Source organism: Cystoisospora suis, assembly GCF_002600585.1.
Source record: "Cystoisospora suis strain Wien I chromosome Unknown contig_5153, whole genome shotgun sequence".
NCBI lineage: Eukaryota > Apicomplexa > Conoidasida > Eucoccidiorida > Sarcocystidae > Cystoisospora > Cystoisospora suis.
This window is the reverse complement of record NW_027157945.1, coordinates 1-21456: the sequence shown is the minus strand read 5'-3', so window position 1 is coordinate 21456 and position 21456 is coordinate 1. Positions and strand designations below refer to the sequence as shown.

Genomic DNA, 21456 nt, shown 5'->3' with positions numbered 1-21456 from the left:
CCGGGCGCTTTCGCCAGGTACTGGAGCTCCGCCGCCCCATTGAGAAGCTTGCGCCGGCGCTGCTGTGAAACCTCCTCAACAGCGTGCGGGTGGGCTCCCGGCTTGTCCGACCGCTGGCGTCAGTCACGGGCACGAAGGGGACTTGTCCCAGTCGATGGCTGGACGGTGGACCGTAACACTCGGTGCAAGCGGGTACAGACGTGACACATCATAGTCCCTGAAAGCGCGATACGCACGGTAGGATGCAAACACAGCGATGGTGGAAATCACGACACAGGTGACGTCACTGACGTGTTGGAGTATCCTAAACAGTGCCACTAAGCGAGAACACACCTTCCGCTTTTGTACACCATGTGAAGGTAGTACATCAGCTGAGAGAAGGAAGAGCTCACCGGCTAGGAGGGTCTCGTGAGAGTGGCCTCGGTCGTCGTTTCGCTTTTGAGCCGCTTGCGCTTTCCGCAGGGTATTTTGGTCCGATGGCAACCTCTTGGGGTGCTACCTTGTGCAGTGGCGGACTCACCAACTTTGGAAGTGCATATCGCTCTGTTTCGTGTTGGCACACGAAGCAGAGCGATATGCACTTCAACTACCACAAGCCTAGCACTTCAAGAAGTAAATCTGGCCCTTCCGGGCGGGCGGCGAAGCGCGCAGAGCTACATACCACTCATGACACCAGGGCATCTCCAACCGGCAACTACCACTACCGACCACGGCAGGATACATCGCGCGGAGGCCGCGCGACATGCGCATTCCAATGACTGAATGCTCCCCATGGAAGCGCTTTCGGCAATGCAGTGCTGTGCTCGCGGAGCACTAGAGGAACCATGGGTGTTGTTGCCGTCGCCTTGGGAGGCATGAAGTGCTTGCTGTGACTTGAACCATAGTCGTGCGAGCTCTCTTGGTTGTCGAACAGCTAAAATACATCCGCAGTGGGCTGACGGGGTTTTTCAGAAGCGGTGTGCTTTGAAGACAGGGAGGCAAGAAGAGATCAGTTACAGTCAATATATCAGTACTCAATTATCGTGGTCAGCTTTTAACTGACCCTAATTCTCCTCTGCCCGACTGTGCTGGGAGAAAACTACCATGAACCGGACTGTGTTCACTATGCATATTACCACACAGATGGCGGTTCTCCTTCGCCTCCAGCTAGTTCGGCGACTTCACAGTATAACAAAATGGGGCTCTCTGTTCGGTGGTGCACAACACAAAAGCCTGAACTGTCGAAGAGACTCAGCGACATTCCCTTCATGTTTTCTCAAGGAAAGTGTGCGAAACGAAGAGCTTAAGAGCCCCGGCAAAAACGCGCGGTCGCATGCGTCTCCTGCTAAGGGCCCGTCAAAGGTACGCGAGCAACGAGATGACTCGAGAGTGAATCTCTTTGCTTGTGGTTGAGTGTCTGAGCGGTGAATCGTCTACCTCCGGTCGTGTATCACAGAGTCCTTTCAAATTTCCAGAAAAGCGTTTGTCTTTGAGAGCTTGGACGCTCAACTGGGCACGGCTTTCCCTGATTTTCGGTTTTTGACAGGGCATGCCCGACTTTACTCGCAATCGTCTGAGTAGAGTTCCGAACAGTTAGCTGTTCGCTGATAACACGGTTCTTTCTTCAAGGCCTTCTATATCTCTTTTCTCTTTAGCTCATGGTACGTGAGCAAACCATTGGACAGGCGTTTCGTTTCCTCCTTCTCAGCTACTCTGGGGTGCGATTTTGTCAAGGAAGGGCTTCAGCAGACGATGGGCAGAGGGCCTTGGTCTTTCTTTCGCTTGTTCTTGCTTTCTCCCAGCGGATACAGCTTCTGGTTATTTGAACTGCAACGGCGGACCGCTTGTACAGTTGACGAGGGATGGCTGTTCTTACTGGCATATGTGGACAGATACCCCATTCATTTGTTTGAGCCAAGAAGAATGCGTCTGAAGACACGTACATGCGGTGATTTGATTGACTTAGGTGAGGGAAAAGAGTCGTCGAAAACAAGAATGGCATAGTTCATTCTTCCTGCCAAATGCAACTGCTTACATATCTCCTGATTTCGCTCCTGACATGCGTCTTTTCGCTCCCTTCGGTGCGACATGCGGTGGATATGTTTCTGCATCGACGTCCCGAACTTCGATGCTTTTCTTGCTGAATGTGTCACTCATTTGTTCTCCAAAGCTAGCTCCGTTCACCAGCTTATCGGTTAAGCTCCCGTGAATGATTTTATGTTAAGAAGGACTCTAATTCTTCTCCTAGTTATCTGGAGAAAGGCTCGTCGTCAGTCGATCGCCTTGAAAGCATGCTTCAAGCAGACAAGACGACAGGACAGGAAAGGCCTTTCGTTGTGAGTCGCCCATGTATATCAAAAAGCCGTTACTCCAGACGTTGCCTTGTAGATGGATTTGACTTTCAGGAGGGACTACAGGGCCCCATCGTGGCATTAGGAATCTTTCCTCTTCTTTACATGGGTCATTGTGGGGGGTATTCGAACGAAGTGGAGTGTACATACACTTGATGAAGATATACCCCCTGAAGACCCGTCTGCGGAAACATGCCCGACTGTGGTGCCGATCCGGTTAACGGAGCGCCTGAGATGATGGGGGCATGCCTCTCTTTTTATCTATGGATAAAGCCGGAATTGTGACATAACTGATTGTTTTCTGCACGATGGATGGACATGATTCTCGAAGCTTGGGGGGGGATGAAGGCCTGCAGGTTGACGGAGAAAAGACTCTTGTCTCCCCCTCTCCTGATGAAGAGACGTCAGTTCTCCTACCATCTAGCCATCAGGACAAAGGAGTCCGCCTCCCTTTCCTTGAACTGTCGAGTCCTACAGATCATGCGTCTCGTTCTGTCGTCGAGGCAGAGAATTCGGTTGCGAGCCCTCTCTTCCAAGAGGGAGATGAGGAAGAAGATAACGAATCAGTCTATTCATACTATTCTGCTCCCGATGCGCACTCTTTGCGCCGGTCTTTATTGACTACAGATGACTTTGATTTGGATGAAAGTCAGTCTCCTTTCCGTCGTCTCAGTACCTCAGTCATTCCCGGGTGTATATACACCCAAGCAGATTCTGCTGTTTTCCCTCCACCTCCGTGCGGTCTTCCATCGGTTGCCTTCTTCAAAAGTCATCGAAATGCGGTTCAATCTAATCAAGAGGGTGAAACCTCCCAAGGATCTCCAAGAGGGCTCTTCAACCCTGAAGAAGATCTTCATCGCCTTACAAGTGTGAGACATTTATCTAGCTGGCATTCCTGTTCTCGACCGTCAGCATGTCTAGATGGTCGAGAATCAAGATCCAGTATCTATATAGGGGCACCTACATCTCCACAATCTGACAGTGGGAGTTCCCCCCTCAAAAGAGGCTTCACCCGTCATGCAAACTCACCTCCCTCTACTGTCCGATTCTTTTGTCCGCATGAGAATCGTCTTTTTACTTCTTATCCAAATTCTCCTTCTCATTCATGTAAACGTCGAAATCTTCCTGATATCTACCGGCCCGCAGTTGGGTCACATGGTTTCTTTACCCCTCAGGTGTACATACATCCGGAGGGGGAAGAGCCCGTTACAGACAATCACCCCGATGAAGTTCTTCTCTCGTCGAATGAAATTCAGTCCGTCTCAGAAGACCCCCTATGCCAGCCTAGTGTGACAGATGGGATACAGAGTCCTTCTTCATCTTTCGAGAAGAACACGAAAGACAACAGTGCAAGAGAAAAGATTTCGGAAGGTCTTCGATTCCACGGCCAGAGACGTTCTTCTCGAAGAGAAGGGGGAAGAGAGTCCAACCCGAGGGAATGCATGCATCACCTTTATTTCTCTCAAGGAGAATCGAGAAAGTTTGGAGAGGCGAAACAAGAAGCTAAAGATAGCAGAAGTCGTAGGAGTAATCGAAAGGAAACTCTTGAGAATAGAGTGGATGAGCCTCATACAACTGCAAAGGAGGCAGTCGATCGATGCTGGGGTGTGGGCAACGACGATAGAAAGGAAGTTTCAACGGATGCTCTTCCAAGTCTTCATCCGAGGTGCTGTCTCTTCGATGATCCACATAGACAAGGGGTGATGATTTGCTCCTCCCCTCAGACCGATTTCGCAGGAGAAGGAGAGAGAGAAACATGGAGATCTCGTTGTCTACCTCTCTATACCAACACCTACTATCGTCACTATACACATATAGGGGGTATCCCTCAGTCTTCTTTCATATCGCAGAATACATCCTTCTCATATGCACCAACTTCGAATTCTTTCTGTTTCAGACGTCTCTCTAGACATCTTCGCTCCCGTTATCATCGCGCATTTTTCATGAGAAGATCTTCAAGACGTGTTCGGCGTACCGCCTCATCTTCGCCTTCTTACGCCTTTCTCTATGATGCATGCTCTTGTCCGGCGTCTTCGTTTCCCCTCTGTCCGTCTCCAGCTGTAGAGACACCTGGGGGATTGCTCTCATCAAGAGATGACGAAGAGAGAAACAACGGGGCTTCACAGATCCTCTCAAGAGATCATCCCTCGAACTCACATGTAGAAAGACAGGAGAGCTGTCTTCTTCTTCTTCCTCCTAAATATCAACAGCCGTCTCTCTCTACGAAGAGCATCATCGATGGAGAGAATCCCCCTTGTATCTCTTCTTCAGCTACTTCTTCTTCTTCTTCTTCCTCTTCAACTCATCATAAGCTCATACCACATCGAATGTATCACAGTGCAACTCTCACATCTACTAGTGCTTGTCAACTTCCTCTCTCTTCTTCTCCTCCTCGTCTTTGTCTCTCCCGCCGTCCTCTTCGTTCACCGCCATCTGATGGAAGCCTTTCTCCCTCTTCTGTCCATTTTGAGGGCACCTCTTCTTCTCCTCCTACTCGATGCTCTCAGCGTCCCGTTCTCAGACAGATGTCTTCTTCCCCTTTACCATGGCTAGTGACAAACTCCGACTCTTCTTCAACAAATCACATCATCGCGCACACGGCAGGGGGAAGTTCCGCAGCTCATGGACGAAGGAATGAAGCACATGCAAGGTATCTCTCGTCTGCGTCTTCTCTTGTCTCTTCGAACGATGTTCTCTTCACGAAACAACAAGACAGTCAAGATCTCTCTTCATTCTCTACTCCAAGTCGACGTTCATCGCAACCACCCGCTTCTTCTTCATCTTCTTCAGATTCCTTCTGTCTTTCTTCTTCATCTTCCTCCTCCTCTTCTTCTTCTTTCTCAGTCTCACATAAAGGATCGAGTGAAGTTCCGGGGTTATTTTCCTCCTCCTCCTTTTCTTCTTCTTCTTTCTCACCTTCATCTTTCGCTCATACCATCGAGATCCTATCCCCTTCTCATGATCCGAAGTCTTCCACCTCTCGTATACATGACGTTCATCTTACGTCGCCACCTTCCCATCAGCAGCGTTCTCTCTCAGCAAGTAAAAGAAGAGAATCGAACTCACAAAGCTCTGTCTCTCCACTACTTCGATCCATAGAGACTGATGCATCAACTTCTCTTCGAAGCCATTCAGCCACAGCCTTTTCCAGTTATAAAGAAGGTGAGGAGAGCCTGCCTCTTGCAGATGCTTCTTTAAGAACCTCGAGTCGAGGAGGCCGCTTCTCAGCTGAAGGTGAGAAGCCTGCGGAGAGATCCATAGAAAGAGAGAAAGCTAACATGTGTGGTGACCCTGCCTATAAGAAGGATCTTAGTGACGATTCTCTTCTTCTTGATGGAATAAGACGAGAGAGAGATAGAAGCTCTTCAAGGAAGGAGCCAGAAACTTCCCACGACTCAAAAGTCACAGAATCGCTCTCGAAAGCTCGTCAGATACAAGGAAGATCGACCTGTATCCCTACAACTAATGGAGTTCATGAAGAAGAAAGCAATGGGACGTCTCTGTATGAGGGTGGTTCTGTTCGTGCAGATGATAGAAGGTGTGAGAAGAGGCCAACTCCTCTCTTTCATCCATTCTCTCCATCTTTTAGATCTTCTTCTCTGTTAGCTACATGCAATAATGAGACAGAAAGAGAGCCTTTGAAAGATTCTTCTTCTTCCTCTTCTTCTTCTTTCACATCGGCTCGGATTACAGATGGGAGACCAACGTGCTTTCGAGAAGATCAGAAGATGAAGAATGGTGTTGCCTCTGAGAAGGTCTCTCGTGGCTCTCCTCGTCTTTTCTCTTCTGCTGGGGCGGTGTATGTACACCCTCATCCTCCTGGAAGATTTTCTCTTGGGAGTCTAAGGATGAAAGAAAGAGAAGTTGCTGAGGGAAACGCTATCAGCTCTCCGTCGAGTTCATCTACTTCACGGCCTTTGAGGAAGGTTAAAAGTGCTGTTAGGCAACAAGATCGTCGTCTCTATCCTATCGTAGGAGAACAAGACACAAGGGAAGATCAAGAAGACTCTCTTTCACGTGGAGAACTTCACAAAGAAGAAGGAGTATCAGGAGCTCAACAAGGAGACAGAGGAGAAGAAGAAGATGGTTCTCATGAAGAAGAAGATGAGTGCAGGAGGGATAATAGCACACAACCTGCCTTCTTATCATTTCGACGACAACAACAAGGGGTGGCTCCAGGCAAAGCGAAGAGACGTGCTTCAATAGAAGATGAGCGAGAAGGTAGAAGAAAATATCTTGATGAGTATTCGTCAAGAAACCCCGAACTTCTTTCTTCTTCTCTTCCTTCTCTGTCTCCCTCTCTTCGTCGTCGTCGTTTCTATTCTTTCCCGTGTATAGAATCGACCCCCTCATCTTGCAAGCCTACGTCTTCTCTTCTTCCAGAAGAATCAGAAAGAGGAAAGATCCTATCTCTCTTCAACATGCACAAGACGAGAACATCTTCTTCTTGTTCTTCTTCTCTCCGTTCTCATCCGGCCTTATCATCAGGTGATGGTCACGACGACTCTAGGAGAGTTGCTGGATCTTTTTCAAAAGACTTCCTGCTATCTCCTTCTTCTTCTCCAGCAGATCATCTCCGTTCATTCTCCCTTTCAGTATCGCAGAACAATGAAGGTAAAGGACAGCTATCGTGTCAACAAAAGGAGAAGAACGACGAAGTTCTCTCTTCTTCTTCTTCCTCCTCTTCGATTGGTGAGCTTCCTATTCCATTGGTAGACAACCCTCGTAAGAGGGACAGGTGTCTCCTTGCCTCTGGTTCGTTACGGTTTCAGAGAAAGACAGAGAAATTCAAAAGAAGAGAAAGCAAAGAGGAAGAGGAAGAGATTCTTGAAAGTTTCTTTACACCTCATCGATCACTTCATTTCCAAGAAAAGAAGAAAGAACAGATCAACAACGATAAGAAGGAGGAAGAGATCATACAAGAAGGAGAAGAAGAATCAATGATGTATAGAACACCTTTGTCTCTGCCATCGATCCAGTTTATCTCTTCCTCTTCTCAGCCTTTCGCTTCTCATAATCCTCTTCCTGATATGCTCTCAGGGGACACATCTGCTATAAGTTCAACTTCTTTTGCCTTCTCTTCATCTGAAGATATTTCTTTCTTACCTCCTCCTTTACTCTCTCACACGAATCCTCAAGAGAGGAACAGGAGGAAGAGACAGAAAGGAAGGCAAGAGGCAAGAGACGAGGAGGAAGAAGAAGAAGAAAGTCGAGAAGCCGAATCAGAGGGGAACTCGCTCGATTCCGGAGAAGATGAAGGTGAAGGTGTACATACACCTCGTATTTTGGTATTTCCGAGCTCACAGTGCTCTCATGATACGACGGAGAGGAATTCTCTTTCTCTGTTTTCTTCTCCTTGTCATCTCCCTTTGAGAGGAAAGGGTCAAGATCAGCAGCAACGGGGGGGTTGCTCGCTTCGAAAGACGAGCGATGAAAGGAAGAAGAAGAAGAACCAGAGTGGACGGGAGAATAAGAAGGATCTCTTTTGCACCTCAAGTCACGGGGACATCTCACAAGAAGAAAGAGGTGAAAAGAAAAGTCTTTCTTCTTCTTCATCTTCTTCTTCTACTCCTTCTCCTTCTCTTTGTGTAGCTGTTGAAAACGAAGAGGATGAAAGAAGATCGAAGAGAAGAAGAAGAAGAAGAAAATGGAGTGTGACAGATGAAGACGATGAAGATAGCGACAAGATGAATGGCGAGGCGGCAAGAATGAAGGAAGAGAAAGAGATATCTTCCTCTTCTTTCTTGTCGTTCTCTCCTCGACAAAAGAAGAAGGAATCCAAGGAAATGCCTCGGTCGCATGACTCACGAAGAGAGCAACAAGATTCCTATCTAACCTCGTTAAAAGACTCTCTTCTTTCTCTTTCGCAGCCTCATGGAGACCAGGGTGTCCATACACCTGAAGGATGTTTTCTCTCTTTTCCTTCATCGACCTTCATAGTAGGGAGCGAAAGATATCCACCGACAGAAGAGAAAGAGATGAAGAAGAAGACTTTCTGTAGATCTCCTGAAGAAAATATGAAGAAAGACCGTCACTCCTCCTTAGCTCCTTGTCATGAGGAGGAGGAAATCTTCTCCTATCTTACACCTTCCTCTTCCGGGGTTTGCTCGCGCCATCTGAATGGCAAGTTCATTCTCGCCAAGCAAGAGAATAGAAACGCGCTCCATGATAGTACTTTCTTTCCTTTCTCTTCTATTCCACCAACTTCTTCAGATCAGGAAAGAAGGACAAGAAAAGAAGAAGAAAGCTCCGTACAGGCTGACCGTTTTGTCGATGAAGAGCGCCTGTCCCCTACGACAGGAAGAGCGGGTGGAGGGGTCGAAAGGAGGATGAGGAATACAAGCGTCAGTGAGGACAGAAGAGAAACAAATCCTGCCGAGCTTCTTTCTTCTTCTTCTTCGTCTTTACTCCTTGCCTCTTCTTTAAGATCTCTGAATGAAGAGAATAGAGTGGGGGATGTCTTTTCTTCTTCTGTCCCTGGTGACGCTGTGGTTTTCGACTTAGTGAGAATCCTCCTGGAGCAGCAGAGACAGCTCGATCACGTTCAAAGAGAGCTTCAGGCTCTTAAGATGCAGAATGGAGAGAGAGAGGAGAGAGAGCTGGCTTCACACGATCTAGCCAGCATGAAGAATCGTGGAAGAGAGAATACCACGTCGCCTCTCCATGACGATACAGGAGATTTCGTGAAGAGCAAGAAGATAGTGATAAGAAGAAGTCGGAGAAACAAGGGAGAGAGAGAACAGGAGAAGAAGAGAAGAGGGCCACGAGCTGGAGGAGGTGTGAAGAAGAGAAGCGAAGGATATGAGAAGAGGAGTCAGGAGATAGAAGAGGAAGAAGAAGAAGAGGTCGAGAAGAGATCGATGGAAGAAAGAAGAAAAAGGGCAGGTGGCATGATGAAGATGTTTGTCTCCGAGAACAACTCGAGAGAAGGATTGAGAAATGAAGAGAATGAGAAAAGATGCGAGAGAAATGAGAAGGTCCTCGTCACTTCCTCTAAAGAACAAGAAAGGAGAAACTTTTCTTCTATGGTGAATAGGAGAGAGAACAAGAAAACACATCGTGTCTCCCACTGTCATTCTCATTCTTCATCATCTTCTTCTTCTCTTTTTCTTTCGCCGTGTCGTCGTGATAGGGATGAATTCGTCTCCACCTCACAACTTCCTTCCTTAACGTCATATACTCTGCTTCCTTTCTCATCTCTTCAATTCCCTAGAGAAGAACTTCTTCGCACTACATCATCCTCATCCTCTTCATCTTCTCATTTCGTTGCACCTCTTTATCGAGACAGTAAGGACCTTGTAAGGTGTCTTAGAGAGAAGTCGTGCAGGCAGATGCTCCCCGAGAGAAGCCCCCACTTCTCTCTCTCACGTTCTTCTCTACGAAATTCCATTCCATCCACGCATTTGTCTGTTCTTCCGAATCGCTCGTCTTCTTTCTCTTCTTATCTCACTCCTATACAACAGTCAGATGACAATGAAGATGAAGAAAGAAGCACCTCCAGAGGTCCGCCTACAGCGTCTCCTCTTCCTCCTCGACTCCTCCCTCATCCTGAGTCAACGGGAAGGAGGAGAAGAAGAAGATGCTTAAGTGCTTCTTCTCCCGTTACTCTTCCTCCTCTTTCTTCTTCTTCGTCTTTTCAACAGGATGTCTCTTCTTCTTTTTCTTCTTGTTCCTTTCGTCTCAAGAACTCTCCAGAGAAGGAGGCAGCAAGGCAAGAGAGGGGAGCTGCTTCAGCAACTCATCTCGATCTCGTCGATTCTTCTCAGACAAACCGCAACAGGAGACAGATGAATGAGGAAGAAGAGAAGAAGGGGGGAAAGAAGATGAGGAACGCCGCCACATCTCGGTCACTTCTTGTTTCTTCTTCTCCTACGCCTTCTGTCACGTCTTTTTCTTCTTCTATCAAACAACAGGAAGGAGGAGAAGAAGATGATGATGATCGTTACCATAGTTATGCACGAGAGAGATGTGCGAGAGAATTTATCCCTTCTTCAAGGCTTCCACTTCATTCTACGACTCATGCAGTCATCCCCTCACTGAACAAGAACGATGATAGAACGCCCTATCCCTCTTCTTCTTCTTCAGCTCATCTTCCTTTCTTTTCGCCTTTGTCCTCGTATTTCCAAGGGTGCGAATCTATTCTTCAACAGAAACCTCAGTCCATAGGACCAGTCCTCTCTTTCTCTTCTGCCAGGGGGGATGAAACCTTTCTTCCCAATCAGACGTCAGATGAAAACGTCAATACAACCCTCTCTTCTTCTTTGACAGGCCTTGCTGTCTCTATCCCTTCTCCTCTTTCCAGCTCAACGAGGGGTGAGGTGCATAAAGAGAAGAAGAGCTCTCATCATCCAGCCGATCTTTCTCTCTCTTCTCCATCTCCTTCTCTCCCTCCTCATGGACCTGAAGACTATCATCTTCAGCAGGAGCATCAATCTTCTTCTTGTTGCCCGACCGAAAGACGTCTCCCTCATAGAATTCTTTCTTCTAACGCCGTCGTTGTTCCTATCGACTCCTCTTCATCCACGACTGCTGTCTTCTCTTCTTCTTCACATGCAAAGGTTTCCACATCTTCTTCACAGAGAAGCTCTTCCCTAGGAGAGAAACATCCTTCAGTACCTTTCACACGTTATATTGATAAGAGTAGTCATACTCTTCATTCTTCCTCTGGCCTTCTTCCTCTCTCCCCCTCTAAACGTCCTTTCTCTTCTTCTTCTCCCTCTCTTTCTTCTCCTTCTCTCTCTTCTTTTCCTCCCGAGTCTCTACAGCTTCATGGAAATCTTGGAGATAAGCAAAGCCCGAACCTTCTGTCTCCACCTCAGATGACGATGACGGCGACGATGAAGAAGAAGAACATGTCTCCTTCTCAGAAGATATCTCCTTTCGACGGGATGTCTCCTGAGAAGAAAAGGACAGCTGGAAGGCGAAGAGGGGCTTTGACTTCTGTCGATGATCGTGGGGATGGGGATGAAGAGAAGAGAAGAAGAAACATGATAAGTTCGAACAAGGAGAAGAAGAGATCTTCCTCCTTTCCTCTTGACGCCCCTTCAATCAAGAGACCCGACTCTCTATCATCTTCTCTCTTTTTTCCGCCTGCTGTACAGCAACTAGAGTTTCCTTCTTTATCTCCAAGGAGGTCTTCTTCTTCTTCTTTTGCCGTTGAAGGAAATCATCTGAAGTCTCTACTTCGTTTATCCTCTGGAGAAGGATCTCCACAGTCTCTTTCTCACACCGGAGACACCAACAAGCCAAAAGGAGACAGGGAGGAGACACGTGTCCCTACCGCCTCCAGGACGATGCTGATAAGAAGAGGGAGAGAGAATGATAAGAAATCCATCTCCGTCCATACAGTGAGATGTCTTCAAGGAAGTATGATAAGCAGTAACGATATCGATAGTCAGTTGTCCGTAAGAGGACAGCTCTCTTCTCTTCTACCAAATGAAGAAAGAAAAACTTCTCTCACACAACAAGAAGGAAGACAACGTCGACTTTCTTCCTGCCAAGAAGCGCACTTCGTAAAGAGAAGTTTCTCTTCTCCAGCGGCACTCTTTCATCCTTCTTCCTCTTCTCCGTCGTATATTCGGTGTCTAGGCAGACGTCATGAGTCTAGGTGGGAGATAATACCATGCAGGTACGACCCCCCCAGTGAAAGGGAGAAGGAGATTTCTGTAGGTGGCGGCACTGACTGCTCCGATGAGACGTTCGAGAAGAGAAGAAGAAAGAAGGATGACGAAGATGATCTTGGGAGACACGTCTCTCCTTCCCCACTTCTCTTCGGAGAAAGAAGAAGAAAAGAAAAAGAAGAAGAAGATGGTCGTGACGAGGTGGGAGGTGTAAGTCCAAGTAGCCGTAAGGAAGATAAAGACAAGGAGAAGATAACTATTTCGACGTTCTTATCCGATCTGACAGCTCAAAGCCAGAGAGAAGAAAAAGGTAAAGAAGAAGAGAAAGAGGAGAAGACTCTTTCATTCAAACTGAAGAGAGAAAAAGACAGCAGAAAGAAAGAAGGAGAGACAGAGCAGAGATTTCCACAGCAGACTCATGGTAATTCAAGTGACTCTGGGAACCCCCGTCAGCTAGAACTCTTCCTTTCTCATAGAAATCCTTCTTGCCTCGACGACTCTCCAATTCTTTCCAAAACAATCTTTTCACAGCTCCATGCAGAGAGACAAATGAACTTCGTGAGAGATTCGGAAAGAAGATCTCGTGAAGTGGCGAGAAAAGAAAATCCTCCGGAGGAAAGCGAGACAGCTCCTCTTCATAGGACCGCCAAGGAGAACAAGAAGAAGACCAGAGAATGGGGATACCATAGCCGTGCGTCTGTTGTGGTCCCTCTATCATCTTCTTCATGTAGGGTGCAGGAAATCTCTCCGAAGAGATCTTCGAGAGAGAGAGAGGAGTATGAAGTAGGAAAGGAAGAGAAGACAGACAAGAAGAAGATGTCTCCCTCCCACTTTCTTGGCGATACGTTGCCCGTTCCTCGAGATGTTTCTTACCACCTTTTTTCTTCTTCCTCTTGCTCGTCGTCCCCAGTGTTCTTTTCGCTAAGCAGAGGGAGAGATCTTCTCTATAGGAACCAGATAAGAAGAGATGAACTAGATGGAAAGATAAAGGATAGCACAGAAGGCAAGAAAGAAAGAGAACAAGACAAACACGAAGAAGAAGAAGAGCTCCTCATAACGGATGAATTAATCTCCTCTTCACACACGACGTCATGGAGTGATGAGTGCTCTCTCTATGTGAAACTGATGTATCTCCTCGAATTTCTTCTAGATGAACTCTTCTCTTTCAGACCTCTTCCTTCCAAGTCATCTTCCTCTTGTTCTTCTCTCTCCTCCTCTTCTTCGTCTCCGCTTCCTTTCTCTCACGCCAAGCCACCTGAAGAGAGAGATCCTATCTTTCTCAAAGAGATAGACCCACATGCACTCCCGTCGTCTCGAGGCCGTCATCTCCCCTCTTCATCTTCACCCTCAAAGTTAAGGGATACAAGGAATGCTCTCTTTACCAGTCCTTCAGATTCATTAAACCCTCTCTTTCTCTCTTCAACGTCTCCTCCTCCTCCTTCTCGCTGTCCGCCTTATCCTCTTCTGTCTTCTTCTTCTTCTCCCTGCACACTCTTCGATGCGAGGCGAGCACGTAGCTTGGAGGGGGGGACAGTAGGGGAAGGGAGAAAAGAGATCGATGAAGAAAAGGTGGATGTCTCTTCTTCTTCCTCGTCTGAGGGGGTTGAAAGTCAGAAAGCCTTTGGGAAGGGGGCTTCTTCCTCTTCTTCTTCTTCTCCTGCTTCGGGGTGGTTCTTACGGAGGTCTCGATACTCCTGTCCGGCGGGCCTGTTGGAGGTTTGGAGAAGAGGAGGAACAAGACGAGAAGAAGATTTCAAAGTAGAAGAGAAAGCAGAAGAAGAAGAGAGAAAGCAGCAGGAAGAGAAGGGGGAAGGAGAAGAAAGAGAGAGGGAAAAAGATGGGAGAAGGAGATTTGTCTCTTTCCCAGTGTATCGACTGTTGAGGAGTCTAGTAGGGGGTGATCGATCAAGAGACGAAGAAAGAGAAGAAGAAAGAGAAAGATGGAGGGAAGAGGAATGTAGGGATGAACAAGAGAAAGAGAAGAAGAAGAAGAAAGAGAAAGAGAGGGGAGAGAGTGAAGAAGACGACTCAGATAAGAATGACGTAGAAACGAGAGGACATTTCGCTTCTGTCCTAGACTTGCCATCCGATATTCTTCTCCCTGATCTCTCAAAAGATACAAACCACTTACAGACTTCTTCTTCTTCTGCTGTTCCTAAGGATCATCGACGATTCTTCAACCATTCATGTCGATTGTCAGCTAGCCATACGGCACCGCCAAGAGATACATGTGAGGATCACTCCCTTCTTCATCATCCTTACGTCCTTCCTATCTCTCCGAAGAGCGATCGGTCCGCTCCTCCTCACCATCCCACTCATTTCCTAATGCCCAGCCCTTCTTCTTCTTCTTCGGACCTTCTCCCTTCCCCCTGTTCTCTCCATATCACGTCTCGACAAGAGAGAAGAAGAAGAAGAGAAACGACGATGAAAGAAGAAAGTGAGAAAGAAGAAGAGACCCTTAAGCTTCTTCTGTTACATCCCCCCCGTCATGGTGGTCCCGGTAGTTGTCTATCTTCTTCTTCTTTTTCATATGAGGCCGAAGAGAATCTCGCGAGGAGACTTGATCCACAGGAGAGAAGAGCTATAGGAGAAAACAACGATGAGAACAAGAAGACAAACGACACAGAGAAAGCCGAGAAGGAATGGAATTCACAAAGAAGAAGAAGAAAAGATGAGGAGGCTCATGCAAGAATGAAATATTATGAGACGGAGAAGAGAGAAGAACGTCTCATCAAGAAAGATGGTAAGACCACACTCTTCCAAGATAAACCTAATCTAACTTCAACTCTCCCCCCCTCCTCTTCTTCTTCTTCCTCCTCCTCCTCTTCTTCCTCTTCTTCATCTGCGAAGACAGATGACGAATGTACCATACCGGATACACCTCTGAGCAATCTGTCAAGAGTTCCGTATAAACTTGAGAGACTTGTGTATCTAGGGACAGCTCTCTGTCTTGATGCTGTTCTCTACGAGGTGACGTTTATGCCTATACAAGCTCTGGTGCTCCTTGTGAGGCTTCTTTATCTCGGGGCGTCACGTTTGTCAAGCAGGCTCTTTCTCTTGGCGAAGCAGGTCTTCTTCTCTCGTGTGTTTCACAAGATACACAGGGAGAATAGGAAGATGGCAAGCTGCCGTGAAAAAGAGAGAGAAAGCTCTTCTCCAAGAAAGAGTAGGAGAGAGAAGGGATGGCCTTGGAATGGAAGAGAAAGATGTTGTCGTAAAAGAAGAAGAGAAAGAAACAGAGACAGGAGCAGAAAGGATTCAGATCTTGAGAGAAGAGATGAGAAAGAGAAGGAGGAGGAGAGGAAGAGGAATGAGATATCTCCAGTGGTGGAAGGGGTCACAGAAGAGAAGAAAATAGACAACTCACTAAAGAGAAGAGAAGTAAGAAAGAAGAAAGTGGGGTGGGGGACCTCTTCATGCCTACATATCTTCCATCGATGTACATCGACGAGAATACCTAGTGACCATCGAAGTCTTTATCTTCTCATAAGATACATCCCTTCTTTCTTTTCTCGTCTCTTTTCGCAGAGGAGAGAGCAGGAGAAAGAAGAAGATGACGAGGTAGACAAACAAGTCTATGGTGATCTCGTGGACGATCGAGGACATCGCTCTTCTTCTTCTCTTGACGTGAAAAATTCTCTCCATGATATAAAGGAGAGAAGCTGTCTATCTCCTTCTGACGCAAAGATACGGGTGGATAGAGGCGACGATCGTAGCCATAGAGCTCATCAAGGGAGTAGGAGGGAGATAGGAGAGGAGAACCGCTTTTCCGGGTCAACGAGAAGAAGAAGTAGAGGAGGAAGAAGAAGATCTCTTTCTTTTCATGTCTTCCCCGTAAGGGAAATGTATCCTTTACACAGAGAGGCTGGAGAAGAAGAGAAGAGAGAAGGATTTTGCACGCTCGTGTCTCAAGAAGAGAAAGAAGGGGAGAGACCAGCTGAAGAAAAGAGAGAGAAGAACGCTCCGATGTCCGAAGCAAGAGAGAGAGAAATAAAAGAAAACAGAAGTCTCTGTGAAAGGGAAGGGTTGAAGGTAGAGGATAGGCAAAGAAGAAGAAGAAAAGAAGAAGAGAGAGATGTCGATGAAGAAGAAGAGAAAAAAGAAGAAGAAAGAAGACAAGAAGATCACCTTTGTAGACACCATGAAAGAAAAGAAGAAGAAGCGAAGGAGATAGACAAAGAGAAAGAAATGTCGTTGCTTTCCATCACTGAAATGAGAATAACGAGGAGTCCGTGTTCTTCTTCTTCTTCTCCCCCGTCCTCTTCTTCTCCCCCTTCCTCTTCTTCTTCGCTTTCAGGCGTGAGGTCTCGGAGTGTCGAGCACGCTACCGAGGAAGGAAAGAGACACGAAGAAGAAGAAGAGAAAGGAAGTTTCAGGAGGCTCGGGAAAGGGTCTCGCGGGTCTTTTCAGTGTAGCTGCAGAAGAAGAAAGACCTACCCCCTGTTAACGACAGGACATGAGAGTAGAGGTCATCTTAATGAAAGAAAGAGAGAAGAAGAAGAGGAAAGTGGAGGGGATATATTTGAAAGAAAAGACACAGTCTGTCTCTTCGATGAAGCCTTCCAAAGAGAATTCAACGGGGGAGAAGAAGAAGAAGAGCCGTGTAAGGAAGGTTTGATAGAGGTAGGAGAAGGAGAAGAAGAAAGTGGGGAGAAAGACAACAACAAGAAGATCACGAAGATGAAAGAGAAAGAAGAAGAAAACGAAGAGAGTCTTCTGTTTTATCTTGGGATGGCAAGATGTCTCCATAGGAGAACAGGATGGAAGAAGAGATACTTCTTGTATAAGCCGTTTCTTCTTCTCTTTCAGTTTTTCTTCTTTCTTCCTCTTCGTATGATCCAATTCAGTAGTGACACTCTTCAGTCTCTCTTGGCTTTCTTCCTGAACTTCTTCTCTTCTTCCCTTCCTCGCTTCTTTTTACAACTTCTTCATCTTGTCTTCCTTCTTCCTTTCTCTTTCATCTTTGCTCGGTCATCTTCCTCTTCTCGTCAGACCTCTTCGTCGACCTCGCCTTCTCGCTCGATCCTCTCAAGGCGCCCCAAGAAGGGTACAGAAGAAGAAGAAGCAAGAGGGGAAGAAAGAGTAGAGCAAGCTAGCCTCCGCTATGAAGAAGAAAGAAGTTCATCAGAACCAAGAAAGAAGAAAGAGAAGAAAGGAGAGGAGGAGGGGGAAGAAGAAGAAGACGTCCTTGAAGTTTCTTTCCTTGAGAGAAAGAGAGACACCAAGAAAGAAGAAGAAACAGAAGAAGAGAGTGAAGATGAAGAAGAAGAAGAGGAGAAAGAAGAAGAAGAGAAGAATACAAGAAGATTGGCGAGAGAACAAGACAAAGAGGTTCATAAAGAAAAACACCGTCAAGGTCAGCATCAGACACAAGCCTATCTCTTCCACCGATCTCCTCTCTCTAACCTATCATCTTCTTCTTCTTCTTCGCGTCTTCCTGTCTCCTTCTCATTCTTTCTCTCTCCATTCAGGAGGCTCTCCCGTCTCTTTTTTTTTTCTTCTTCTTCTTCTCCCCATCCGAACTCACTTCCTCGTGCCTATGTGTTAGGCTTAGGTTTACCTCCTCTCTTAGCGCCAGCAGATGTCTGCGCTTTGATAAGATTCTCTCTCCTTGTCTCGAGTGTCTCTCTCTTCTTATATGTCGATACATCTCGCGTCTATCACTACATACGAGCTCAGCCCTTCATGAAGTTATACGTCGTCTTTAACATGCTTGAACTCTTCGAAAAGATGTGGAGGTCCCTAGGGAGAGACGTCATCGATTCTCTTATGCGCACAAGCTTGGAGCTTCTTCGCCCTTCGTCTTCTTCTTCCTCTCCTGTAGGAAAAGGAGACAAGGATGAGGAGAACATGAAGAAGAAGGAAGAAGAAGAAAAGAAAAGGTCATCTTCTTCATCTTCTTTGTGTAAAACACTTTATCCATCTAAAGGCAATGAGACGTCGATCGGTTCGTCCTTCTTTGGGCCCTCCGATGCTCTCTTGGACCGGCGTGCGAAGTCGCTGAATAGTTCTTCTTCTTTTTCTCCTTTTGTGAAGAAAGAAGATAGAGATATTGCCGTTATGGATAGAGAGAAGGGCGTGAGACGGATTGAGAAAGAAGAAGGTTATCAAGATCAAATGAAGAAGGAAGAGAAGGAGAGAAAGAAGACAAGCAAACAGGAGAGAGCAGGAGCATTTGGCGAATTCTCTTCAACTCGAACTGGTCTTTCTTCATATGTCTGCTCTGCGTCATTCTCCTCTTCAGCGCGTTTCTTCGATCAAAGAGAAGTGCAGATGAGAGAGAGAGAAGAGAGAGAGAAAGATATGAATGAGATTTTATCGGTACGACAAAGGCAAGAGACAACAAAAGAAGAAGAGAAGGAGCTCATGCAAGTCGGGGCGGATGAAGTAAAGAAGAAGAGGATATCCGGAAGAATGACGGAAGAAAAAGAAGAGCATTTCTTCAATGAGACACGATATGCCAAAGAGGGAGAACGCAGAGAAGAAGACGCGACTATGATCGAGAAGAGAGGCTTTTCTTATCCTCCTCTTTCGTCATCTCCTTCTTCTCTCCAAGCTTCTTCTCCTCTTGGTCTCTCTTATCTTGCACTTCAAAAGACCTTGAGAAAAGGAGAAGAACAAGAAGAGAGAGATCAAGGAACAACCAGAAGAAAAGGAGAGGGAGAAGAGGAAATTGATCAGGATGATGATGATGATAAGAAGAAGAAAAAAGAGAAGATTCTTCAGGAGAAGGAAAGCATCAACGACGGGTGTTTATCGTGGAGATGGATAGCCTGGCTCTTTCAGTATCTCCTTGTCCTAGGCTATATCTTTGTGCATACCTTTATGCACCTCATCCGGGTTCTTAGCTTAAATATAGCCATCAACTCTTCCGAGGTAAAAAAGGAACACTAGCAACCTCTCATTCTTCTTGGCCTGATGTGCCGGGCCCCCTGCATGCGAACATAGAGAAGAAAAACACAGGCGTTAGTGCTGTACATACACACCATCCTCCTTCTATGAACTAGATATTCCCATCATTAGGTGCTTCTCACATCTCTCTTGGTAACAAGGAGATATCCACCGTCCCGCTTCTTTCTAACTTTCTTTCATACATTCCTGGATGGGCTTTTGTAACTTCCATGAGCCATCAATCCTTCATCGAAGGGATGAACGTTCTTCTTCTTCTTCTTCATGCTCCTCTCAATCATATGGCTGATGAAAGGACTTACAGACCCTCTTCTTCTTCTTCGCTTTCATCTCTCTTAATTGTTCTTCTTCTTCTCTTGGTCTGCTGCTACTACTCATGCTGTCCTGACGATTCTCATATCTCATATCTCCATCTTGATTGAATAGCTAAGCTTCATCCATCCTATTCATACACCCAATTGTCGAGAGCACACAGAAGGACAATACAAAGAAACTCTCCTTCTCTCTCTCGCCTAGACACATCTCTTCCTTTTCAAACAGACATACGAATGATACACACGCATACTCTTTCTTTCTTTCTTTCTTTTTTCTTTCTTTCTCTCTTTCTTTTTTCTTTCTTTCTTTGCAGTCTGCGATGTTTTTGATCGTGGTGACGAATAATTTTGGGGAGATAAAATCGACGGTCTTCAAGAAGTTTTGTAAAACGAGCTTATATTCGGTAGTCGCAGCAGATATTGTCGAGAGATTTCAGTTATGCTGTGATGCTTTCATCGTCTCTCTCAAACTCGCCACTGCCTCTTCTCCAAGAGCGACCTCCCTCGCTGCTGTCTGCTCTTGGCTAGTAAGACACACACATACACACGACTCTATCTTATCTATCTATCTATCTTTAATCTATCTATCTATCTATCTTTAATCTATCTATCTATCTATCTTTAATCTATCTATCTATCTTTAATCTATCTATCTATCTATCTATCTTTAGTCCATCTGTCTATCTGTGTACTGCGTGCACACGTGTATACATCTCTATATACTTCATGGTAGGCAACGAGATGTTATTTAGCTTGGCGCATGCAAAGTCGATACGTGCTTTCAGCCTACCAAAAAAAGGGAGAAGCGGTATATCTGTATACACATGTATATGCTTGTATATACTAAATTACTATATATATATATATATGCATGTATATACTATATATATGTTTGTGTATGGTGTATATATATATATATCTATATATATGCATGCGCGTGTAGGTATTTGGGTGTTAGAAGAAGATGTCTGTCTGCGAAGCAGAAAAAGAAGAAGAAGCTTGTTGGGGATTAATGAGAAAAGAAGTACCGTTCCACTTCAATGGTAAAGAGAGAGAGAGAGAACAAGACGAGCTTCACCCTAATCATTCTTATCCTTCACACACTTTCTAGAGAAGGAAGTGTCGTGTATTTGCAAAGATACGATCGATACAAAGACAGAGACCTATCTGCTTACTCACTCTTATCCCCTTTCTATCGTACTTTCTACCTTTACCTCTACGTCTGTGAATAGATAGAGGTATGTACATCTGCTTCTGTTCTCTCTCTTTGTATATGCCTGCGATGTATAGATACATCTGTACATAACACGAATATTTATGAGTAGAGGGATGGACCGGTTTTCTTTCTCTGCCCTCTTTCTTCTTCTTTTGCTTCTCAATCATCTTTTCTTCGTCTTGTTTCTCTTTCCTTCTTTTCTTGTCTTGTTTTGTGTCTGTGAAAAAGTGCGGAGTGTTTCTATTGGAGATCGGCGTGGATTGGATCAAGTTCTTATCTCTCGTCAAATTCAATCAGATCCAAGCGCATGCATTCGATCAGTATCAACACGTAAGAACAAGAAAGACACGGAAAAGATGAAGAAGGACAATTCTACGTGTGGACATCCATCGATCTCTCTCTCTATCTATCTCTATCTCTTCCACTGTCTTTCTTTCTTGTATCTCTCCTTCTTTTTCTTCTTAAGGACAGATCATTAATCCCTTCAAAAGAATTCAGGCGCTCTCTACAGGAGCAGGCAGGGGGATCTGTCTCCCTACTTGCCTCTCCTCCTTGTCTCTCTCGAGACACATCCCCCCTTTTCACGCACACCCTGCACCAATCGCTATCTATGTATCTATCTATCTTTCATCTATCTATCTATCTATTGGTCTATATATCAATCTCTCTTTAATCTATCCCTGATCTATCTTCATGTGTATGTCTGTGATGTGTAGAATCTTATCGCTGTATGCGGGGTGCGTGTTCGTTTGCATGGGAAGGATTCATCTTAGCTTGCAGGGAGGTGGCGAGTCTTTCAATCACTCCTTGCTCTTCTATTCTCACCTACCTCTCTCTTCTACTACATACACAAAGTATATAGATCCCTCTTTCCTTCTTTCTCTCTCAAGATAGATAGATAGATAGGTATGTAGATAGATAGATAGGTATGTAGATAGATAGATAGATTAATAGATAGATAGATTAAAGATAGATAGGTAGATAGATAGATAGGTAGATAGATTAAAGATAGATAGGTAGATAGATTAAAGATAGATAGGTATATAGATAGATAGATAGATTAAAGA

At 45.7% G+C, this 21456-nt stretch overlaps 1 protein-coding gene across 1 annotated transcript; it reads left to right on the top strand.

The window, feature by feature from the left end:
• The first annotated feature begins 1575 nt into the window (after positions 1-1575).
• Positions 1576-21241, top strand: CSUI_008926 (uncharacterized protein). The gene is made up of 3 exons (XM_068069045.1): positions 1576-18826; positions 19488-19700; positions 20618-21241. The coding sequence occupies exons 1-3, from the start codon at positions 2639-2641 to the stop codon at positions 20747-20749; spliced, it is 16533 nt and encodes a 5510-aa protein (XP_067918979.1). The 5' UTR covers positions 1576-2638; the 3' UTR covers positions 20750-21241.
• The last annotated feature ends 215 nt before the right edge of the window (positions 21242-21456 follow it).